The sequence below is a fragment of the Zootoca vivipara genome, chromosome Z1 (assembly GCF_965207765.1).
Source record: "Zootoca vivipara chromosome Z1, rZooViv2.hap1.1, whole genome shotgun sequence".
In the NCBI taxonomy this organism is placed as follows: Eukaryota; Metazoa; Chordata; class Lepidosauria; order Squamata; family Lacertidae; genus Zootoca; species Zootoca vivipara.
In genome coordinates, this window is record NC_142583.1 from 30,745,687 (window position 1) to 30,766,053 (window position 20,367).

At 41.3% G+C, this 20,367-nt stretch overlaps 1 protein-coding gene across 11 annotated transcripts in view; it reads left to right on the forward strand.

The window, feature by feature from the left end:
- Window positions 1–20,367, forward strand: part of DDX60 (DExD/H-box helicase 60) — a 46,751-nt gene that overhangs the window by 11,981 nt on the left and 14,403 nt on the right. For 10 of the 11 annotated variants that reach the window (XM_088659922.1, XM_088659943.1, XM_088659938.1 and 7 more), the window contains 18 exons: window positions 719–860; window positions 2,486–2,641; window positions 3,667–3,775; window positions 4,052–4,167; window positions 5,060–5,223; window positions 5,514–5,766; window positions 6,800–6,972; window positions 7,975–8,139; window positions 8,998–9,147; window positions 10,424–10,543; window positions 11,859–11,954; window positions 12,646–12,761; window positions 13,632–13,774; window positions 13,957–14,066; window positions 14,166–14,270; window positions 14,412–14,534; window positions 14,905–15,032; window positions 16,988–17,140. In XM_088659922.1, the coding sequence (XP_088516048.1) occupies window positions 719–860; window positions 2,486–2,641; window positions 3,667–3,775; window positions 4,052–4,167; window positions 5,060–5,223; window positions 5,514–5,766; window positions 6,800–6,972; window positions 7,975–8,139; window positions 8,998–9,147; window positions 10,424–10,543; window positions 11,859–11,954; window positions 12,646–12,761; window positions 13,632–13,774; window positions 13,957–14,066; window positions 14,166–14,270; window positions 14,412–14,534; window positions 14,905–15,032; window positions 16,988–17,140 (2,522 nt within the window). The remainder of the gene's footprint in view (window positions 1–718; window positions 861–2,485; window positions 2,642–3,666; window positions 3,776–4,051; window positions 4,168–5,059; window positions 5,224–5,513; window positions 5,767–6,799; window positions 6,973–7,974; window positions 8,140–8,997; window positions 9,148–10,423; window positions 10,544–11,858; window positions 11,955–12,645; window positions 12,762–13,631; window positions 13,775–13,956; window positions 14,067–14,165; window positions 14,271–14,411; window positions 14,535–14,904; window positions 15,033–16,987; window positions 17,141–20,367) is intronic. The other variant, XM_088659931.1, reaches the window with a different exon arrangement.

Here is a 20,367-nt window from a genome sequence, read left to right on the forward strand (position 1 = left end):
GTGTTAATTGCTTGTCCCAGAGTCAATTGTGTGAAGAAGGAATCTGATGGTTTCTCATGCTACCAATTTAGCAAAACCCGAACATTTTTATGGGCTATTTGCAAGTACTTTATGTTTATGAACAGAGACATTTAAGTTTGGGAATAATCCTGTGTATTCATGTGCCATAACAGCTGGGGTGCTGGAGTAGATGCCAGCCATGCAGTTAGCAAATACATGAGAAGCTGCCATCACTGCTGTGGTCTTGATTCACACTGGGCCTTCTGCTATTTGCAGTAGGTGTGAGGGAAGCTCCCACTTGCTTTAGTGGGTTGAGCAAGTAATTGTGGAGAGATGCATAAATGCAGATGCACAGTTTACCTTAGCATGGTGCTTTGCCTATCATGACTTTCCTTGTTCCCAGCTACCAAGACTTGAATTACCATTGGTCCTTCTGTCTGTGGACAAGCTTCCTTGGAAAGGGAGAGTGGAGCCTTTGACCAGTTTTATAATATGATTTAGACACCTGTAGCCATGAAAAATGAATTTAGGTGTTTCAGAAAAAGAACTCCCCTTACGCAATAGTTTTACCCCTCATAGTGCACAGTTTAAGCTGGAGAGTTAAGTGTTGATGAGTTGAGAATGTTTTCTTTCCATATTGTGCATGGACACCATTTGAATAAATGGAACGAACCCTATGTTGTGCAGTTGCCTGAGATGTTTTCTTTTCTCCTTTCAGTATAAACTTTGTGAATTTCATGTTCTGCAATGCCTTGCAACTCAGGCCTTGGAGAATGTGGATTTTTCTACACTGCCTGATTTAAGTGATGATCTCCTGTTGAAGAACATTGCATTTTATTATGGACTGGAAAAAGGCCCAGGTACTGTATTCCATTCACACCAGTTATAATATTTTTAGGCCCAGAGTTTTCTTGAAGAAAGCAGGGCTTTCATGGAGTTGCAGGCTGTCGATGAGATAGGTGAAGCCTTATCACACACATCTTTTCCTTTGTCCAGGAGGCAGGGTTTTCATCTTTTATGTTTCCCAATGAGTACAGTGTCATGGGAGATGGACAGTTGTGTAGGCAATGGAAGAGCACAAATACTTACTTTGATAAGATCTCTTCTTTGGGGGACATTAAATCACAGAATTGGACCAGTTTAGATAGCATGAACAGTGATGGGAATACAGGGCAGCAAGCCTTGGGGTCATGCTCTGGTGCAACCACAAGGAGGATATCAGAAGCTTTCATTTCCATTTTTTATTAACCACAGTTTAGTGTTACGTCTAAACCCTTAACTGTAGGCATGTGCAGGGGTGTGTGCCCAGGCACACCAGAATGTTTTTAAAAATTAGGGATCAAGGGAAGTAGATAGAAAGAGATGCAGGGAGAATAAAATGGCTGGAATGAATCTGCAGCTTCTAGGAAGCAGTGGTGGGTGATTGACTCCACCAGCAGCAGAAGTTGCACCTCCATTCCAGCCTTTTTATTCTGCCTGTGTCTGTTTCTGTCTCATGGCCCTGCCTCCCTCTGAACTCTGGTTGTCGTTTTTTTTTTGGAGAGAGACCTGTTGGGGAGAGGGGTTGCCTTGTGCACACAAGTATGGAGAAGAGGAGCTATCCTGCCCTTGGCTCCGTTGATCTGCCTTGCCTTTAGTCAGCTTGGCATGAGTATTTTCCTCTGCAAGAAAACATCTCCTTTTTTGGTGTCTTCACCACTCTTGTTGGGGTAGTTTTTGCCTCGTTTCCTCTTCCTTGTCGTTATTTGTTGGTATTGGGCGACGGAGTAGCAAGCAGGCTTCGGAGCTCTGCTGATATTTGTTGGTATTGTCAATCCTCTTCCTATTTCTTTCCTTGAAATAAAATTAAATCCCTGGGTGCACACTCTAATGAAATATGCTGTGCCTATGCCCCAACCAGGGCCATTCCAATGCATTTTGCTCCTGAGTTGGAACTTGGACCAGCAAATGACTTCCTCTTATTTCTTTGTGGATGACCTTGGATGAATTTTTCAACCTAACCAACTTTATAGGGATGTTGTGAGAATAAAAATGGAGAAGTCATGCAAACTGCCTTAAGATCTTAGGAAGAAATCAGAATATAAATGCAATGAAAATGTTAAATGATAACTTGACAATGTGTTGTTCCTCTGCCTCCTGCTTCAGTGGCTGGGTGGGCATCTTAGGGACTGTAGAGTATATTCCAGACAGGGATTTCTGCCATTGGCTTTCAGTAGCCCAAACCATAGAGCCTGTCTTGAGAAAGCAATCAGAAGAAGAGACACAAATTTTTAAAAGTCTTCTTCGTGTTGGGCAAGACACAAATAGTGGATGGGGATTGGGACAAAGAAAGCTTAATTGAGTCTTTAAAAAAACATCTTAAGGGTAGTGTGTGGAAGAAAAGAGGACCACATCTTTAGAGATTTCAATAGTAATTTTCAATAGTAGTTATATTTCCAAATACACATTTCTTTGAAACATTATTTTCTTATCATTTTTAAATTAGGGTTTGATTTGGATATAGGAGCAAAAATGAATAGGGACTATGAACTTTTGTGGAAACATATCACAGAACTCTCTGGAACATGTGATTTTGGAGCACCTTTTCCTCTACGAAGAACTTCTACAACATTTATTGAGGAAAAATGCTTATCTGAAAAAGGTGACAACCTTCTGGGATACGTTTAGTTTTTAAAGCAGAGTCTGAATGGCCACCTATCAAAGGATACTGTAACCTCAGGTTTCCTAAATCAGCAGGGTTTGGGCTCTTCCAACTCTTATGATTACCACATAATATAATTCTAATTCTCTCTCTCTCTCTCTCTCTCTCTCTCTCTATATATATATATATATATTACATACTGTGGGATGTTGATAATATTATGATGAGTAAAGCTTCATATAACAATGCAGTCATTATTATAATTTTGGCACGCAAATAATAATGCTGTGATTAGTGTACTCTATTTATTTTTTACACACATACTAGGGACCAGTCACAGTTTGCATTTATGATTATATTTCTTGCAATTTTATACACACACACACACACACACACACACACACACACACACACCTTCCTACAGCAGTGCATGATTATATTACAGGAAAATGTTTCCAGCACTTCTCCATACTCCATATATATATATATATATATATATATATATATATATACACACACACACACACACACACACACACACACACATACACATACACACATACTGGGACCCAGGTGGCGCTGTGGGTTAAACCACAGAGTCTAGGGCTTGCTGATCAGAAGGTCAGCGGTTTGAATCCCTGCAATGGGGCGAGCTCCCGTTGCTTGGTCCCAGCTCCTGCCCACCTAGCAGTTCGAAAGCACATCAAAGTGCAATTAGATAAATAGGGACCGCTCTGGCGGGAAGGTAAACGGCGTTTCCGTGCGCTGCTCTGGTTCGCCAGAAGCAGCTTTGTCATGCTGGCCACATGACCTGGAAGCTGTCTGCGGACAAACGCTGGCTCCCTCGGCCTATAGAGCGAGATGAGCGCCTACACACACACACACACACACACACACACACTATTACACACACACTATCTCTCTCTCTCTCTCACACACACACACACACTATTACTTGAACTCATACTTTTCACTTCTTGCTGTAGTAATCTTCTCAACAACAATGGTTTTATTTTTTGGTAAAGACAAGGAATCGAAGAGGATGTTTCCTAAACCTGGACTTGTACCAGTGATTAATACCATAGTGGATGAATTTGCTGGAGATATTTTAACTGATCTGCCATTTTTAAAAACGTATGTATCTCTTTTAGATTCTTGGATATTCAAGATTGGACATGTATTTATTTAACAATCCTCATATCCCAAGGAATCTGGCCTGGTAAAAGGGAGGGCCAAAGTGCCAAATAGGAAGTTCTGGAGGGCCACATTTGGTTTTCCATGCCGAAGGCTCCCTATCCCTGAAATACATAGGGATCTGGCCTTGATAGAGAGAATATCTACATAATGCATTTTTATTATTATTTAATCATCATTGAATAATGCCACATATGCAATATTTTTATTTCTTAGTGATGATCCTGTTGTTACCTCACTTAAAAAACAGAAAGAATTTGATGAACTCCTGCACTGGCATTCCGGAAAGCCACTCAGTGATGATTATGACAGGACAAGTGAAAGATATTGGGGTAAATACAAGTTTTGCCTTATAGAGTCAGGTTTCAGTTAAGTATGTAGTTCCAAAGTCAAAATCCCATGTTTCTGAAGGAGAGAACCTTCTGTGTGCCCAACCAATACGATCCTATGTAATCACTGTGATTATGTTGTTGCTGTGGATTCTGCAGTCTGGTCTATTTATCACTTTTTTTTTAACCAGGCAACAAATTTCTGATAAGTAAACATGGGTTCCTAATTGGTGATGTGTTCCAGGTGATGCTACTTCCAGTGCCCAATAGAATTGACTCTAGCCATGCAGAATCTAGTTTTAGTTGTGAACAGAGATATTCTTGCTTTGCTCTGCCAAACTGAAAATGGCATTACAGTAGTGGGTCCTACTTCTTTCTTGCCTTCAGGGAGTAGAATTGGGAAAATGTGTGTAGCTGCTCTGACCCATCTACAGTGGTGCCTCGCTTAACGAATGCCCTGCTTAACGAAATTTCCGCTTGACGAAAGGTTTTTTCTAGTGGAGGTTGCCTCGCTAGACGAATGCATTTTACGAAAAATTCATCTAGCGAATTGCGGTTTCCCATAGGAATGCATTGAAATTTAATTAATGCGTTCCTATGGGCAAAAAAAATATTCAAAAAAAATTCAATGCATTCCTATGAGATTCGCTAGACTAATTTTTTGTTATAAGAAAAGACCTGTGGAACGAATTAAATTCGTCTAGCGAGGCACCACTGTATTAGGAAAAGCAGCTAGACAGGAAAACATAGACAATAAATTAAAGAGTAGTAGGAATAAGGAGACTGTGGCTTAGAGTCACAAAGGAGGTGGGTGTCTGGTTTCTGATCACTGAAGTGCCATTTAAGGAAGATGGTGATGTTAAAGGGCACTGTGATGCATTTGTGTGTCTTGAAGGAGAAAGGAAAGGCCCACAGGCCTTACGGCAGAATCAAAAATTTCAAACATTTCAACGATTTTATGGGGAATCCCTAGAAGGCACAATTTCGAAGAAAATTGCTCCTCAGCCAGATACTCCAAAGAAGGCTTCTCCTTTTGCTACAAAAAGCAAGAAAGTCCAAGTAAGAGCTTTGTTTCTTTCCTTTGTTTTCCTTTGTTTCTTTTATGCCTCATCACCCACATAATCACCTCAACAGGAAGCTAGCCTGGCTTATATTTTAACACCTTCTGGATCCAGGGGTTTGGAGGGTCTCTGCATACAACCTGATTCCCTCCACCCTGTTGCATTTCTTGGGGTTGGGGGTTGGGAAGAATTACATACATGCATAAACGCATTATGGAACTGAGATCCTACCAAGAGCTGAAATGTAATGAGAGTTATTGATTTGCTGTTAACTCCTTTCGTCCACAGAAGACAAAAGCAGAAATCATTATTGAGGAGAACCAGAAAAGGAAAAGAGCTGAAGAAGAGAGAAAAGAAGAGCATCGTTGGAGTACCCTTTCAGTGACTATTGAAAACCAAATTAAAGAAAATATGGCCTCTGGAATTAAGAATCTAGAAGTCTTTCTGGGGAAATGTCAAAGTGCATCTGTGAAATGTAGTGCTGAAATGGCAGCACTGAATGTTTGCTTTGGTTTGTGGACAGAACATTGCAAAGCGGCAGGTATGAGAGTGCATGAAGTGGCTATTGCTTTGTGGCAACACTGGTCAGACATATAGATATATACAGTATGTGTGTGAGAGAGAATGAGAACCTCTTCTCTCTTTGTGTTGATATAATTCTGAGGCCTTTATCAAGGCCTGACATATTTCGATCATGAGATATCTGAAAGCTCTGATATTAGGTGGATTTCCCTTCCCTTTGTGCATGGAAAGTTGATTTTGGTTGCTCTGTGTATAGCCACCAATCACTACTTCCAAACCCAAGGAATCAATTTCCCATTACACGTTATTATTATTATTATTATTATTACCTTTCCCATATTGCTCAGAGAAGCGTTTCATAGGACAGCAAGTAGAACGCTACACAGTTGCTGAGAGTTCTACTCCAGGTCAGATGAGCATGTGCAGAAATCCCTGTGCAGACTTTCCCCATAAAATATTTAGTCAGGGAAGAGAAAGAGTCAGGGTTGCATACGTACCTCTGCCCCCTACACAGCTTGGTGCACATGAGATCAGGCAAATGCGGATACAGGCCAGTAATTTCTACAAGATCTACCTTAAATTGGCTGCTGTGATGTCACAGAAGCCCAAATAGGTATTAAACATAGAGCTCTACGGATAAAGGGCGGTGTACAAACTTTAATAATAATAATATGGATGAGGTGGGGCAGGTTTTAAAGGAGGCCTGAAATAATTAATTTCAAATTGAGTTTGCAAGGGACCTTGCTTTTATGCTAGGTTTCAGGCTAGCGTGTGAAGTAAAGCAGTAAAATATGGCTCCTCTCACTACTGGAGAACTACAGGCAAGATCAAACCTCTGGTTTCCAGGTTCCTTCTACATCTGATAGGTTTCCCACATGACACGTGTTCCATGAACATGGGGTTCTTCCAAAAGGATTACTTTTGAGAAAAACCTGGGGGAAACGTGTCAATTTTCACCTGATTATTCAGATGATTTGCCTTACAAATTATGAATGGATTTTATCATAATGCCTGGTGAATTTTAGTGAGTTTTTTTTTTTTTACTTCTCAAGGGAAAACTGAGAAAAATTTAAATATAGCAGCGGAAGTGATGAGAAGAATCCACTCATTGATTGAAAATTATGACCAAAAGGATTTATTGAAGGAGACGGATTTCCACCAGATTGCAAAATGCCTCTGGTACTTTGGATTTGACAACCTGGCAACTTCTTTAAAATATATCAAGGTAACTGTGCAATTATGGAACACTTGCATGCAAACGCAAAGGCACTTCACTTTGATTTTCTTGAGCAAGTTGCCCTATTTGTAAAATATAGGCTGCAGCTTTTTCTGTAACTATAAATCCTTGTTTGAGCCACTGCTATTATAACAACCATATTAGAAGTGAACTGTGTGTTAGCTGAATTGTCACTTTATGTTAAGAAATAATAATAATAATAATAATAATAATAATAATAATAATAATAATAATTTTATTACCTATACCCCGCCCATCTGGCCGGGTTCCCAGCCACTCTGGGCAGCTTCCAACAGGATATTAAAAACACAATAAAATATCAAACATTTAAAACTTTCCCTAAACAGGACTGCCTTCAGATCATACCTGCCAAGTTCCTTCTTGAAAAATAAGGGATCTGACCAGAAGTAGCAGACCGGAAGTAGCGCTGACGCCATTTTGGAACTGGGCGGAGCATGCTCAGAAGTGACTTTTGATGCTGCTTTGCCCAGTTCCAAAATGGCTGCCGCACCAGAAGTCGCGCTGCAGGCATTTTGGAACTGGGCAGAGCAGCATCAAAAGTTGCTTCTGAGCATGCTCCGCCCAGTTCCAAAATGGCCGCCGCGCCAGAATAACCCAGGGGGAAACAAAAAAATCCGTTTTTTTGGCTGGGGGCAGCTGGAAAAACGAGGGTTTCCCAGGGAATACGGGAGGCTTAGCAGCTATGCTTCAGATGTCTTCTAAAAGTCAGATAGTTGTTTATTTCCTTGACATCTGATGGGAGGGCGTTCCACAAGGTGGGCGCCACTACCGAGAAGGCCCTTTGCCTGGTTCCCTGTAATCTTACTTCTTGCAGTGAGGGAGCTGCCAGAAGGCCTTCGGAGCTGGACCTCAGTGTCCGGGCAGATACACTATTTCTACTTGATTCATACAGTTTACTCTTGGGGGGGGGGGCTGAAGCCCAGTCATTTTTAAACATGCTGCCAAACTGACATATCTAAATGCTTGTAGGTATCTGAACATGAGAGAAAAGAACTTAAGCAAAAGTATGCAAAATATGCTGTTGGCATGGGGTCCTCTCGGTTTCAGCTACAGTACATGGGCCACTATCTTAAGCGAGAAGAAAGAAAAGATCCTGATCCCAGAGTGCAACACTTCATTCCAGATTCATGGCAGGTATTATTAACAATATGCTGTGAAATTAATTTTCTTGTTTTTGTAGAGAAAGTATATGTAAGGTGTTGCCTTTTTGGTAGATGGTGTGGGGGATGAATAGGTACACTTTCATCCATCCATCCACCCCTCCCCCAAGTTGTTATTTGACTTACTGGGGAAAACATACCATAAAATTTGCTGGTGTAAGAAAATAACAACAACATCACCATTTTGTTCTTTATATGCCACCCATCTGACTGGGTTGCCCCAGCCACTCTGGGCAGCTCCCAACACAATATTAAAAACACAATAAAACATCAAACAATTAAAAAAATTATATATTTCATATATCTTCTAAAAGTCAAATCATTGTTTCTTTACTGGACATTGATGGGAGGGCATTCCACAGGATGGGTGCCACTACCGAAAAGGCCCTCTGCCTGGTTCACTGTAACCTCACATTGAAGGAACTGCCGGAAGGCCCTGGGAGCTGGATCTCAGGGTCTAGGATGAACTTTGGGGGTGGAGATGCTCTTTTAGGTATACAGGGCTGAGACATCTGTACATGTGGTCTTCCAGAGGTTGTTGGACTACAACTACTATCAATTCCAGCAAGTATGGGCAGTGTAGTTCAAAAACAAATTGAGGGCCACAAATTTCCCATCCCTCACCTATGCTTTTGTCTCTGGCATGCTATTTTGCAGGCACAGAACAGATCTTTTGTATTACGGACATTTATCTGTGCAGCTTTGGCATATGTTTATATTTTTATCCAGACACATGTTTATATATTAAAGTGAAGCCGCTAAATATTCATGGAAGTCAATTATATGATCAAGATAATTATTGGCATGCATTCACACCATTGTTTATTTATAGAGAGAACTCCTTGACATTGTCGATAATAATGAATCTGCAGTAATTGTTGCTCCTACGTCATCAGGAAAAACATACGCCTCTTACTATTGCATGGAGAAAATCCTGAGAGACAGTGATGAAAGTGTGGTTGTGTATGTTGCTCCTACAAAGGTAGGGAATAGCGTTGAACTTCTTCACACAAAGTATGTGTCATACACACAATCTGTAATAAAACATGTCACTGTTTTGGTTCTGGTCATAGAGGGATCAAATATAAGGATCAAAAACACCAAATGCAGTTTCAAAACTCTGCTTCCTCACTTTCCTTCATTTTCCTTATATAGAACCCCTGCACCCCTACAAAGAACAGGAACCCGTAGCTTTAAAAGCCCTGGCATACATGCTGTAAGCTGATCCATGCAACTAAGAGTTACAGGCTTAACCTGTAGACACATTTCAAAGAGAAGAGAATTGCACCATAGCTGCATCCAATCCATCCCAGGGGGTGCATAAAAATGTGGCAGGAATTGAGAGAAGTGATCTTAATTTTTGAGTAAATGGGAGGCAGATTACCCATGGCAGGTCACGATCCTGTGTAGATTTCCAACAAGTTTGTAGCTGTGTCTAAACAACGAGGGTGATTAAGAATCAGGGAGGCTGTGCTCTTCCCCATGGTGCCCAGCTTTTACCCAAAATTCTACACCTTTATGTGGGTACAATTTTACCAGTGGAGCAACTTGGCCCCTGGAGCCCTTTCACAGTGCGTAGAGGAATTTATCTCTGTGTATTTTTGTCAGGAGCCTCTTTCCACTTCTTCCTGATGCTACTCAAGCTGGTGAAAGTATAGCAAGCCAAGGATTGCGCCCATCTTTTAAGTTAAATTGCAGTTAAAAGTTTAAATATTTGGCTGTATTTTTTTCTGTATATAGTAGTTGTTTGCCACCCTAGGCTCCTTTGAGAGGAAGGGCAGGAAATTATTTTAATTAACAGCAACAATGTGCATTGTTTATTTATATCTAATGATTTATAACCTGCTTCTGTTTATGAGGATACAGTCATACCTTGGCAGTCGAACGGAATCCATTCCAGAAGTTCGTTCGACCTCCAGAATGTTTGAAAACACAATCGCGGCTTCTGATTGTTTGCAGGAAGCTCCTGCAGCCAATCAGAAGCTGCTGAAGCCCAGTCGGACATTCAAGTTCCAAAAAGAACATTTGCAAACTGGAACAATCACTTCTGGGGTTGCGGCGTTCGGGAGCCAAAATGTCCGAGTTCCAGGGTGTTTGGGATCCAAGGTATGACTGTACTCAAAATAGGGTTGGTCCATTAATTTACCAAAGAAAGGAGCAGATTACTCCTGATGCTTTGAATGTGCTGCGAAGTGTGCAATGAAGTCTTCCTTTGATCAACCGCATCTTACCTTGCCTTCCCAATGTGCTGCTTTTAGGCGCTCGTTAATCAAGTGTCCGCAACCATTTTTAATCGATTTGATAAAGCACTTCCATCTGGTATTGCCTTATGTGGTGTTTTCACTCGAGATTATCGCCATGATGCCTTGAATAGCCAGGTAAGTCATGTGTGACTATTACTGATTTTGCTAGCCAAGGCATTTATTCAGCTAATGCTTTTAGTTAGGGCAAAGCTCCTGGGAAGTGTTTGTAAAACAGCTGAATGGGGAAGGAAATAAAAAGGAAAGTAGATGGGAAGGAAACTATAATTGGATGAAAAGGCAATGCTCTATCAGTATTTGCAAAGGCAAGGTTTTCCTTGTTACAAATGTATTTATTTATTAAATTTATATCCCACCCTTCTAAAGGAGCATTGGGTTAAAAGTTAAAATACTTCCATTTAAAATAAGCATTTAAAAGCAAGCATCTACCCTCACAGTTATTAATGTCATAATATATAACAACAACAACAACAAAACAACAACAACAACAACAACAACTTAAATCCCGCCCATCTGACTGGGTTTCCCCAGCCACTCTGGGCGGCTTACAACATATGAAACACAACAAAACATCAAAAATTAAAAACAACAACAACAAGATATCCTATACAAGCAACAAACCAATAAATCAATAAAAACCAACAACAACCAGTTTACAATTATACCCAGATTAAAATAACCACCAACCCCAACCAGCACCAGCCTGACAAAAATTAAACGGAGGAAGCAAAATTAGAACTGTTTAAAACCTTTTAGCCAGTTGCCCCAATCCAAGGAGTTGTTCCAGCAATGTCCCTCCAGCCTCCTGGGAGCCTCTTTTAGCTGTTCAGGGTGAGTGTGGGCCCCTCCCCCAGGCCAGGTGGAAATGGGCCTTGCATCAGGGAGCAGGTCTTCCTTCTACCACTCAGGCAGTTGCCATGACCAGTATCTCCCAGCCATCAAATGCTGAATTATGAAAATTTAATTTTCATTACACAGTCAGACAGCATGTCCAATGGACAAGGCTGATTGACATTGTAGTCCAACAACATTTGGAGGGTACCACCTTGCCCATCACTGCCATAGGGTTATAGTGCAATCTTGTCCACATTTGCTCATCACCCAGTCCCACTATATCCACTGAGGATTACTTAAAGGATTGGCACAATATTGTTGACCAGATAACAGGGCTGTTGACCTTAGATAATGTTGGAAGCCCTGTAACACTGATTTTTGTGGCAGTATGCTTATGCCAGAGGATTTAGGTTGGCAGAACATCAAGCTAGAATGGAGCATTCTTTTTCTAGAAATAACTATGCTTCTATCTACACTGTTCCTTTCATCAAAAAATCTAGTCTATTGATATTTAGTTGCTTTTCCGAAAGTGTTCATGTTGCTTTAAACCTGTTACTAGCAGGAATGTTTCTAAAAGTCCATCAGTGTTTTGTTTCAGATACTGGTAACAGTCCCTCAGTGTTTAGAAATCCTACTTCTGTCACCTCGTCATCAAGATTGGGCCAAGAAGATACGATATGTTATATTTGATGAGGTAGGTGTGCATTCTTTTTGGCAGATTTAATGAAGTATCTATATACAATACCTAAAGGCCTGTCATACTGTGCTCTAGCATGAGCAGAACTTGTAGGGCCTGTGTGGCAGAGAGCAGTCAGACACCAGTAACACTGCTGCTTACCAGACAAGGCCAGGCCAATGCAGTTACACCAGTTGGATCACTGGCCTCAATCTGATGCTGCTGGTGGTGTTACCTTTGAAGCCCTGTTCATGAGATGCAGCAACATCAATGTCAGGAGCCAGCTCCATGGCTCTGCCAAGAGCACAAAATGCAGCTTTGAAGATCTGCAAATGAGGAGGTACCACTGTGCAGATAGGACCACAGCTCTGTGGGTGAAAGGAAATGGGCTGCACTCTGTGATGTGGCTCAGAAAGGACTAAATTGCTATCAGGAACAGAGTTAGCCTGTATTGTTTAATGACCTGATGAGTGTATTCCTTTATATTATTTTGTATACATTGGCAGCTGCCATTCACTGTTACAGGTGTTGGGTACATAGGTGTGGTGATGGATAAACTTGATGTACAGTCACCCTAAGCCTGAACGTGGTCCTTGGAATATTTTGGGATATTTTGGAAGCATGCCGTACAACTATTCTGTACTAAAAAGAATAAAAACATGTCCACATTATATAACATTAATATATTAGGCCTATTTTTCCTCCTCAGGTCCATTGTCTTGGAGGTGAAATTGGAGCAGAAGTTTGGGAGCATCTTCTGGTTATGATTAGATGTCCGTTTTTGGCCCTCTCTGCAACCATAAGCAACCCCAAACAACTTGCTGAGTAAGATGGGTGAAAATTTTGAATGATAATGAAACATACTTTGAAAGTATTGTATCAACTAGATTAGGGTTGTGTCTAAAACTGCAGCTAAACATGCAGATCACGATGTGAAAATTTGCAGGTCTCCATACGTCAAGGATAATGTGGAACCTTTAGATTGCATAAGCACAATTAATAATTTTTAACATTTATAGAAACGTTTCCTAGCATTTTTATCACTTTACTCAAATGCACCTCTTAGTAAACCTTACTGCAGTTCTATGAGGTAGGACAGTGTTATTCAGATAGTGAGCCAAACCTGAACATATCTCACTATCTTAACTGCCATGCTATGTCAACTCTCGTGGGCTAGTTACACACATAGGAACCTTGGAGAGGAACATCAAAGGACACCTAATCCACCAACATGGCTGGCTTTTTCATTAGCGGCAGCGGTGTTGCGGAATGCCCTCCCTGCTGAAATAAGAGATGCTCCATGAGTACAGGAATTCTGCTTGCTCTTGATGAAATCATTTCCCTGAACTTAGAACCTTCTGATCTAATTGTTGAAACTTAAAACACACAAAAAAACCCCTGTTTTAATTGCTATGCTTTTAAACTGGTTTGTTTAATTGCATATTTTAATTATGGATGTTTTTAATGCATGGTAGAATTATTTTATTGTGTATTTTAATTTTTGCATGGGTTTTATTATTGATTTTATACTTGTAAGCTGCTTAGGAGCCATTTTGGTGTGTCAGCCTAATCATCATCTTCATCTGTTGCCAGGAAGGCAGCTCTGTGGCTCTGCATGGGCTGCTACTGAGATAGATAGAGCCAAAAGAACTGTGTTTATACTGGGAATGCAATTCTCCTCCTCCTTCCTAACAGATGGCTACAGTCAGTAAAAAGATACTGGCAACGTACTGAAGCTGTAATAGCGCAGAATTCTGACCATTCCACTTCTGTTAAGAAAGGAGCAAAAGTGAAGCAGAGTGTCCGAACACAAAATACATCATACAAAGTTAAGCTAGGTATGTACCCAAAATCAAAACTCTTATAATAGTAGAGAGATTACTTTTTTTTGTTTATCTTCTTAAATCTTGAGAGTTTCAAAAATCCACATCAGGTTGACCCTGGAGTTTAAAGCGGCTTTTGTTAGGCTTTATAACCTAAATATTACCAGATCACTTATTTCCTATTATTCTGCTTTCAGTGGTATATGAAGAGAGATACAATGATTTAGAAAAGTATGTATGTTCCCTAAACGATGGTGACTTCACTATCCGTCACTATCATCCCTATGCTGCATTAACGGTGGAACATGTAAGTTTAAGATCACATTGGGATATTATGGAGAAATCGCATAGCCACTGAAATTTGTAACATGCTACTCAGTACTTGCTTATTTATTTGGCATTGCAGATTGCGAGGTACGGCTTTCCCATGGACCTTTCTCTTTCTCCCCGAGAAGCTGTCATATTGTATGACGTTATGGTAAAGGCAAAGACAAACTGGCCAAAGGCGAATGTAAGTACATGCTATTTACATATATATGTTTATCTGCAACTATACAGAGCAATTGCTACCTATATAAAAAAGAAGATACTATTTTATTTATTTGAGAACACAGTTGTGGTCACTATTTCCCCCTTGATCTTTGATGTCAAGGAACTGGATCCTGAGCAGTTTTTTAAGGACAAAATGGTTATCACAAAGGCTGATGCAAGAACTTATGAGAAACAGCTGAAAGAAGAACTAGAAATGTGGATTAAACATGGTTGCAGTAAGAAGGTATTTATTATTTCCTTCTCCCTACCTGTGTGTCATCCTTCTTTTTATTTTCTAAAGGCTTTAGATATTCTCTAATATTTTCAGTCTATTACTTGGCTGTCGGGCTGGGCAGAGGAGGAATGGTGGAGACCGCCACCCCAGTTTTAGTTTTGCAATTTAGAAAGCATTGGGAAACTGCAGCAAAGCAAAGATATATTATTCTCTGCACCAAATATTGTTTTAGGATAATGAACTCAGCTCCTCAGATTGAAACACTATTAACCTTGTGCTGTACTTTCTTGTGCCATTATTCATTATTATTACCCCCAAAAATTCATCCAGAAATGGAAAAGAAATTTTTTTCATTGCTGTTACCCTTTTTAACCCATAGGGGAAAACAGTGCTGCAGCTGCTCAAACCTCAGTCTACTTTTTCTTCTGAAAATGAGATGAGAAAACACTTTCCTCATTTTGTTGACAAGCTAAAACGGATGGATAAATTGCCTGCACTATTTTTCCTGTAAGTAAGACAATGGAAGTATATATGTCTGTCTTGTATAGGTAATTGACACAACCAATGAAGTGGATAATTTGAATTTGGAATTGGGGCAGAGAACAACAATAAACATAAACAAAAACAACTATCGGTCAGGCAGCAATTATTTTAAACTTCATAATGAAAGTTCTTCCCTCTAAGATACAGACTATTATAAAGTCTCTTTAAAATGCTGTTTCAGCAGAAGTGGTTCTGTAACTGATTTTTTGAGAGGATTCTTTATAATCACTTCCGTAAACTTTCCTTGTCTGCCTTTGCTGATCGCTGCATTTTGAATTCGTTAGCATAGGAACGAGTGTATCTACGGTGAATGGAAATCCTCCTGAATGCATTTATCACTTTAGGTTAAAAACTGTGAGTGATCTACCCCCTTTTGGGGGGTTCAGGTCAAAGCTGTTGAGTATTTTTAAGGAAGGGAACCCCTGTTTTTTTGGGGGGGGTTAGGTCAAACTTGTTGAGCTTCTTTTAGGAGGGAGGGAGGGAGGCCCATTTTTGTTTAGGCGCAGGCATGTCAAACCTGCGGCCCTCCAGATGTTTTGGACTACAATTCCCATCTTCCCCAACCACTGGTCCTGCTAGCTAGGGATCATGGGAGTTGTAGGCCAAAACATCTGGAGGGCTGCAGGTTTGACATGCCTGGTTTAGGGCTTCAGGTCATAGTTCAGCTTTTTTTAGGGAGGAGGAAAATTTTGGGTGAGCTTTTTTTAGGGGTGCCAGTGATCTAGCAGTGATCTACCACAGACATCCAGTGATCTACTGGTAGATCACAATCTACCTGTTGGATGTGCCTAGTATACACCATAAGCACTGTCAGAGTTGGGGACGAGCAGCATGTCCATACAAATAGAAGAGGGTCAATTAGAATGCTTGTAGGCCTCTGTTGGGTGGGATAAAGACAGAAACCAAGGAAGTGGGCCCCTCCCCCCAAAAAACCTGGTAAGCATGTTGTGCTAATGGCTTGGTTACCTTCACAGTTTCTACCCCTTCCACGGGGTAGCCAGCACTGTAGGTGGTGTCTTGTTGGCAGCCTCCTCAGAGCTGTACCGCTGCCACTTACTGGAACAATAAGGGTGGCAGTGAGGTCAGGGATAGGTGGGGGAACCTGCAGGGGTACTGTATCAGCTCTGCTGGTGCACCAACACAGCTCTGACCTCGCGGCAACAGCAACTCCAGTGTTGAGAGAGTATACAAGTCAAAGAGCCCATTGCAGCCCATTAGAGTAATTCAGAAGCAAGTTCCCAAGCAGCATTCGCCACCTGGATTTTATGCACATGAAAATTTAGAACATGTAGTTAATTCATTAAATGATAAAGGTGAGATTTTATTTTTAAATCTAGTAACAGCCCTAATTATTAATAGGTATTCATTTGCATGCAAGTTCATAGGCATTACTTATTAACAGTAGACCTATGGAAGCTACAAGGTACTTAAAGCTTACCTAAACATATTCTAGCCTAATGAGACTTTTCAGGAGAAACTTCTTCTTCTTTGGCGATCACTTGTAGCCGAGTAAGATTGTCTTCCATAACCACGGTTTTAACAATGAGTCCGTAAGTGACAGTGGAGGCCAATTCTGGATCCACACATCCTTCCACAGTGGGGACATTGGTTTCCAGGCGGGAGTTGATCACGGTGTGAATTTGCCAAGCGTGCCTTCCTCTTAGCACGTTTCTCCCTTGCGTCCTGAGTTCAAATGTCTTCAATGCCCATGACACCTTTGGTAAAGGCTGTTCTCCAGCTGGAGCGCTTGCAGGCCAGTGTTCCCCAGTTGTAGAAGACTCCAATCCTATCCCTACCTATGTGGGTAAATGCCCCATTCAACTCAGTGGGACTTATTTCGAAATAGTCATGTATATAATCTTATGGTAAGGGATCTAATGACCAGCAAATAACGGTAGTTGAAACACCTCTTTTTAAAGATTCAATATTCATGGAGTGGAAGGTTTGGCTCACGATGTCTGCAAATTCTTAAAAGAGAAGCAAAGTAAAAAGCCCATCCGAGGTTCTGAAAAAGAAGAATGGCTAACAAAAAAATGTAAAAAGAGAGAAAAATATTTAATGGCGCAAAATAAGTAAGTGTTATAAACCTTTTCTTTTCTTTTCAAAATTAGCTTTTATCGCGTAAAAAGCTGTATTTGGATACATCACATCAAATAAGTATTCTCATTTTAGATACAATTGTTATCTTTATAAAACAAAGTAAGAAAGACCCCCATTTTCAAAAGGATTACTAACCCCTTTTATTATCTTGCCTCCTTGAACTGAGTTTGATAATAATTTCATAATTGTGGCAAACAACATCTACCAATTTGCAGGTGGCATCTCTCTGCCTTTCAGCTGTAAGTGATCACAGGTAAGCCTGCCCTTTCCATATTATTAGGCAAATATCTCTTTTTTGAAAGGCAGATAAGAAAGCATGTAATAATTGATCTTTTGTTCCCACATTTTCATATTTTTATAAGATTTCAATATTGCCATATTTTTCCGTGTATAAGACTAGGTTTCCCCCTCTAAAAAATAATGTCAAAAATTAGGGGGAATCTTATACATGGATATATTCCTTGGTGGACGAGGGAGGGGCATCCCTCGCAGAGGAGTTGAATGTCTTTTCTGCCCGCTTTGAAGCAACATCTGCAGCAACACCTGCGGAGTCTAGGCCACCATCACCACCGTCGCCATCATCGGTGCAAAGGAATGTGGTATTCAAAGTGGAGGAAGGAGAGATGAGGAAGGTGCTGAAGGGAATCAACTCAAGGAAGGCTACAGGGCCAGATGGAGTAGCTGGAAGAGTCTTAAGAGACTGCGCAGACCAACTAGCAGGAGTCTCCACTGGGATTTTAAATCGATCCCTAGCCCAGGCTACTGTCCCATCTTGCCTGAAGTCCTCTATTATTGTTCCAGTACCAAAAAAATCCAATCCGGAGAATCCGAATGACTTTCGTCCAGTAGCACTTACACCCATAATTATGAAGTGCTTTGAAAAGCTGGTACGAAATTATGTCATTGCCTGCCTACTAGAGGGATTGGACACATTCCAATTTGCCTACAAAACGAAAAGATCAACAGAGGATGCCGTGGTGATTGCCCTCCAAGCTGTTCTTGCACATTTGGAGCAGCGGGGGAGCTACGCCAGACTGCTTTTTGTAGATTTCAGCTCGGCATTCAATACCATTCTACCGCGACGTCTGATAACTAAATTGGGAAATCTGGGGCTCCCGCTATCACTCTGTGGGTGGATACTGGACTTTCTCTCAGATCGCTCCCAGAGGGTCCGGTTGGGCCCTTATATGTCTAACATGCTTAGGACTAACACAGGAACACCACAAGGATGCGTGCTTAGTCCGCTCCTTTATACTCTTTATACGTATGATTGTGTCGCTGATCACCCTAGAAATAGGGTTGTCAAATTTGCAGATGACACAACCGTGATCGGGCTCATCTCTGATAAGGAGGGTGAAACTGAGTATAGAGATGAGGTGGAGCGGCTGACAGAGTGGTGCAGAGTCAACAACTTGTTCATAAATACAAAGAAAACTAAGGAGCTTGTGGTGGACTTTAGGAGACAGAAGAACGAGGTCCAGCCACTTTTGAATGACGGAATTTGTGTGGAGAGAGTAACGTTTAGATTTCTAGGCATTGAGTTACAGGAGGATCTGTCCTGGAGTGTGAATACAAGGGGGCTTGTGAAGAAGGCGCAGCAGAGACTGTATTTTTTGATAATTTTAAGGAAAAACCATCTTCCACAAAAGCTGCTGCTTGCCTTCTATCACTGTGCCATACAGAGCGTGCTCATGTATGGTTTATGTGTGTGGTACGGAAGCTGTACTTCCCAGGACAGAGCAGGGCTGTGTAGAATTATTAAAACAGCAGAGAGCATTATTGGCTGCTCACTCACCACCTTAGAACAAATTTACACCACCAGGTGCCATAGAAAAGCACTAGATATATCAAGAGATCCAACGCACCCTGGTCACCATTTCTTTCAGCTCCTGCCATCGGGACGGAGATATAGAACAATGCAGGCAAGAACGAGCCGTCTCAGGAACAGTTTCTTCTCTAGAGCAATTTTGGCCTTAAATGGAAAGCCTGGACTTTGAAGTCATCTTATTTTACTTGTTATTTTGTATTATTTTGTATTATATTTACTGTTTTTAATTAGGTTTTTGTAATTTTGGATTATGCGGAATGCTTTATCTGAGTGGATGTAGCAACCGAGTAATTTCGTTGTTCCCGCAAGGGGACAATGACAATAAAGATATCTTATCTTATATCTCTCCCCCCCCCATTTTCTTAAATCTGAGTCCCCCAACTCAGATAAGACATGGAGGCATCTTATAGACGGAAATATACGGTAGGTGGATGAGGGGAAATTACAGTCATACCTCGGGTTAAGTACGCTTCAGGTTGAGTACGCTTCAGTTTAAGTACTCCGCGGACCTGTATGGAACAGATTAATCCACTTTCCATTACTTTCAATGGTTAAGTACACTTCAGGTTAAGTATGGACTTCCAGAACCAATTAAGTACTTAACTTGAGGTACCACTGTAAACTAAAAGGATGAGTGAAAAGAGGAGGATGGGGCCCAACATACTGTTCTGTCCCACAACGAGTCTGGAAATCTCCTCCCTGAAGCTCCGGAGCAAACCACATGGTTGCTGCTGGCTCCGCCTCCTATTTAAGCAACTGGCCCCGCCTCCCTGCAGGGCTGATTCGCTAACTAAGGTTTGGCGTGAACCTCCAATGACTAGCACAGGGAGGCGGGCCAGGCCAACCAGTTGGTGGGTCCCACGTGGCCTTAAGTGCTGCTCGCGGTCCCGGAAAGGGCGCCCACAAAGGAAGGTGTGAGCGCTCATTAAAAGACCAGAACATTAGACTGAAAGAGTATGTAGCTCCTTAGAAGATAACCACATGAAAAGTTAACAAGAGCAAATACATTTTTAAATCTAAAAAGATTGGGGAAAAAATCTGAAAAAGGAGCAGACCTAACTGTTTGAAACCATTTGTATGTACTGCACACATTGTGTTGGGTGTCTGGCAAAGCAATTCCAATCCCCTTTTCCCCAGGCTGGAGAAGAGGCAAAGTATCCCCCCACACATACCAGCTGCCACCTGCAAAGTGATAGTAGCACCACTCTGGTACCACAGATTTCCCCTCCATCCAGTGTGCAGGTGCCCGTGCAGCTGGTAGGATCCCTGCTGCTGGCAGCCAGCAGAAAGCTTTAAAACAGGATGGTCCAAGGATAGGGAGGGGCTGGACCAGCCTGGGATCCATTGGATCCTCAGCCAGCCCTGCTGCAA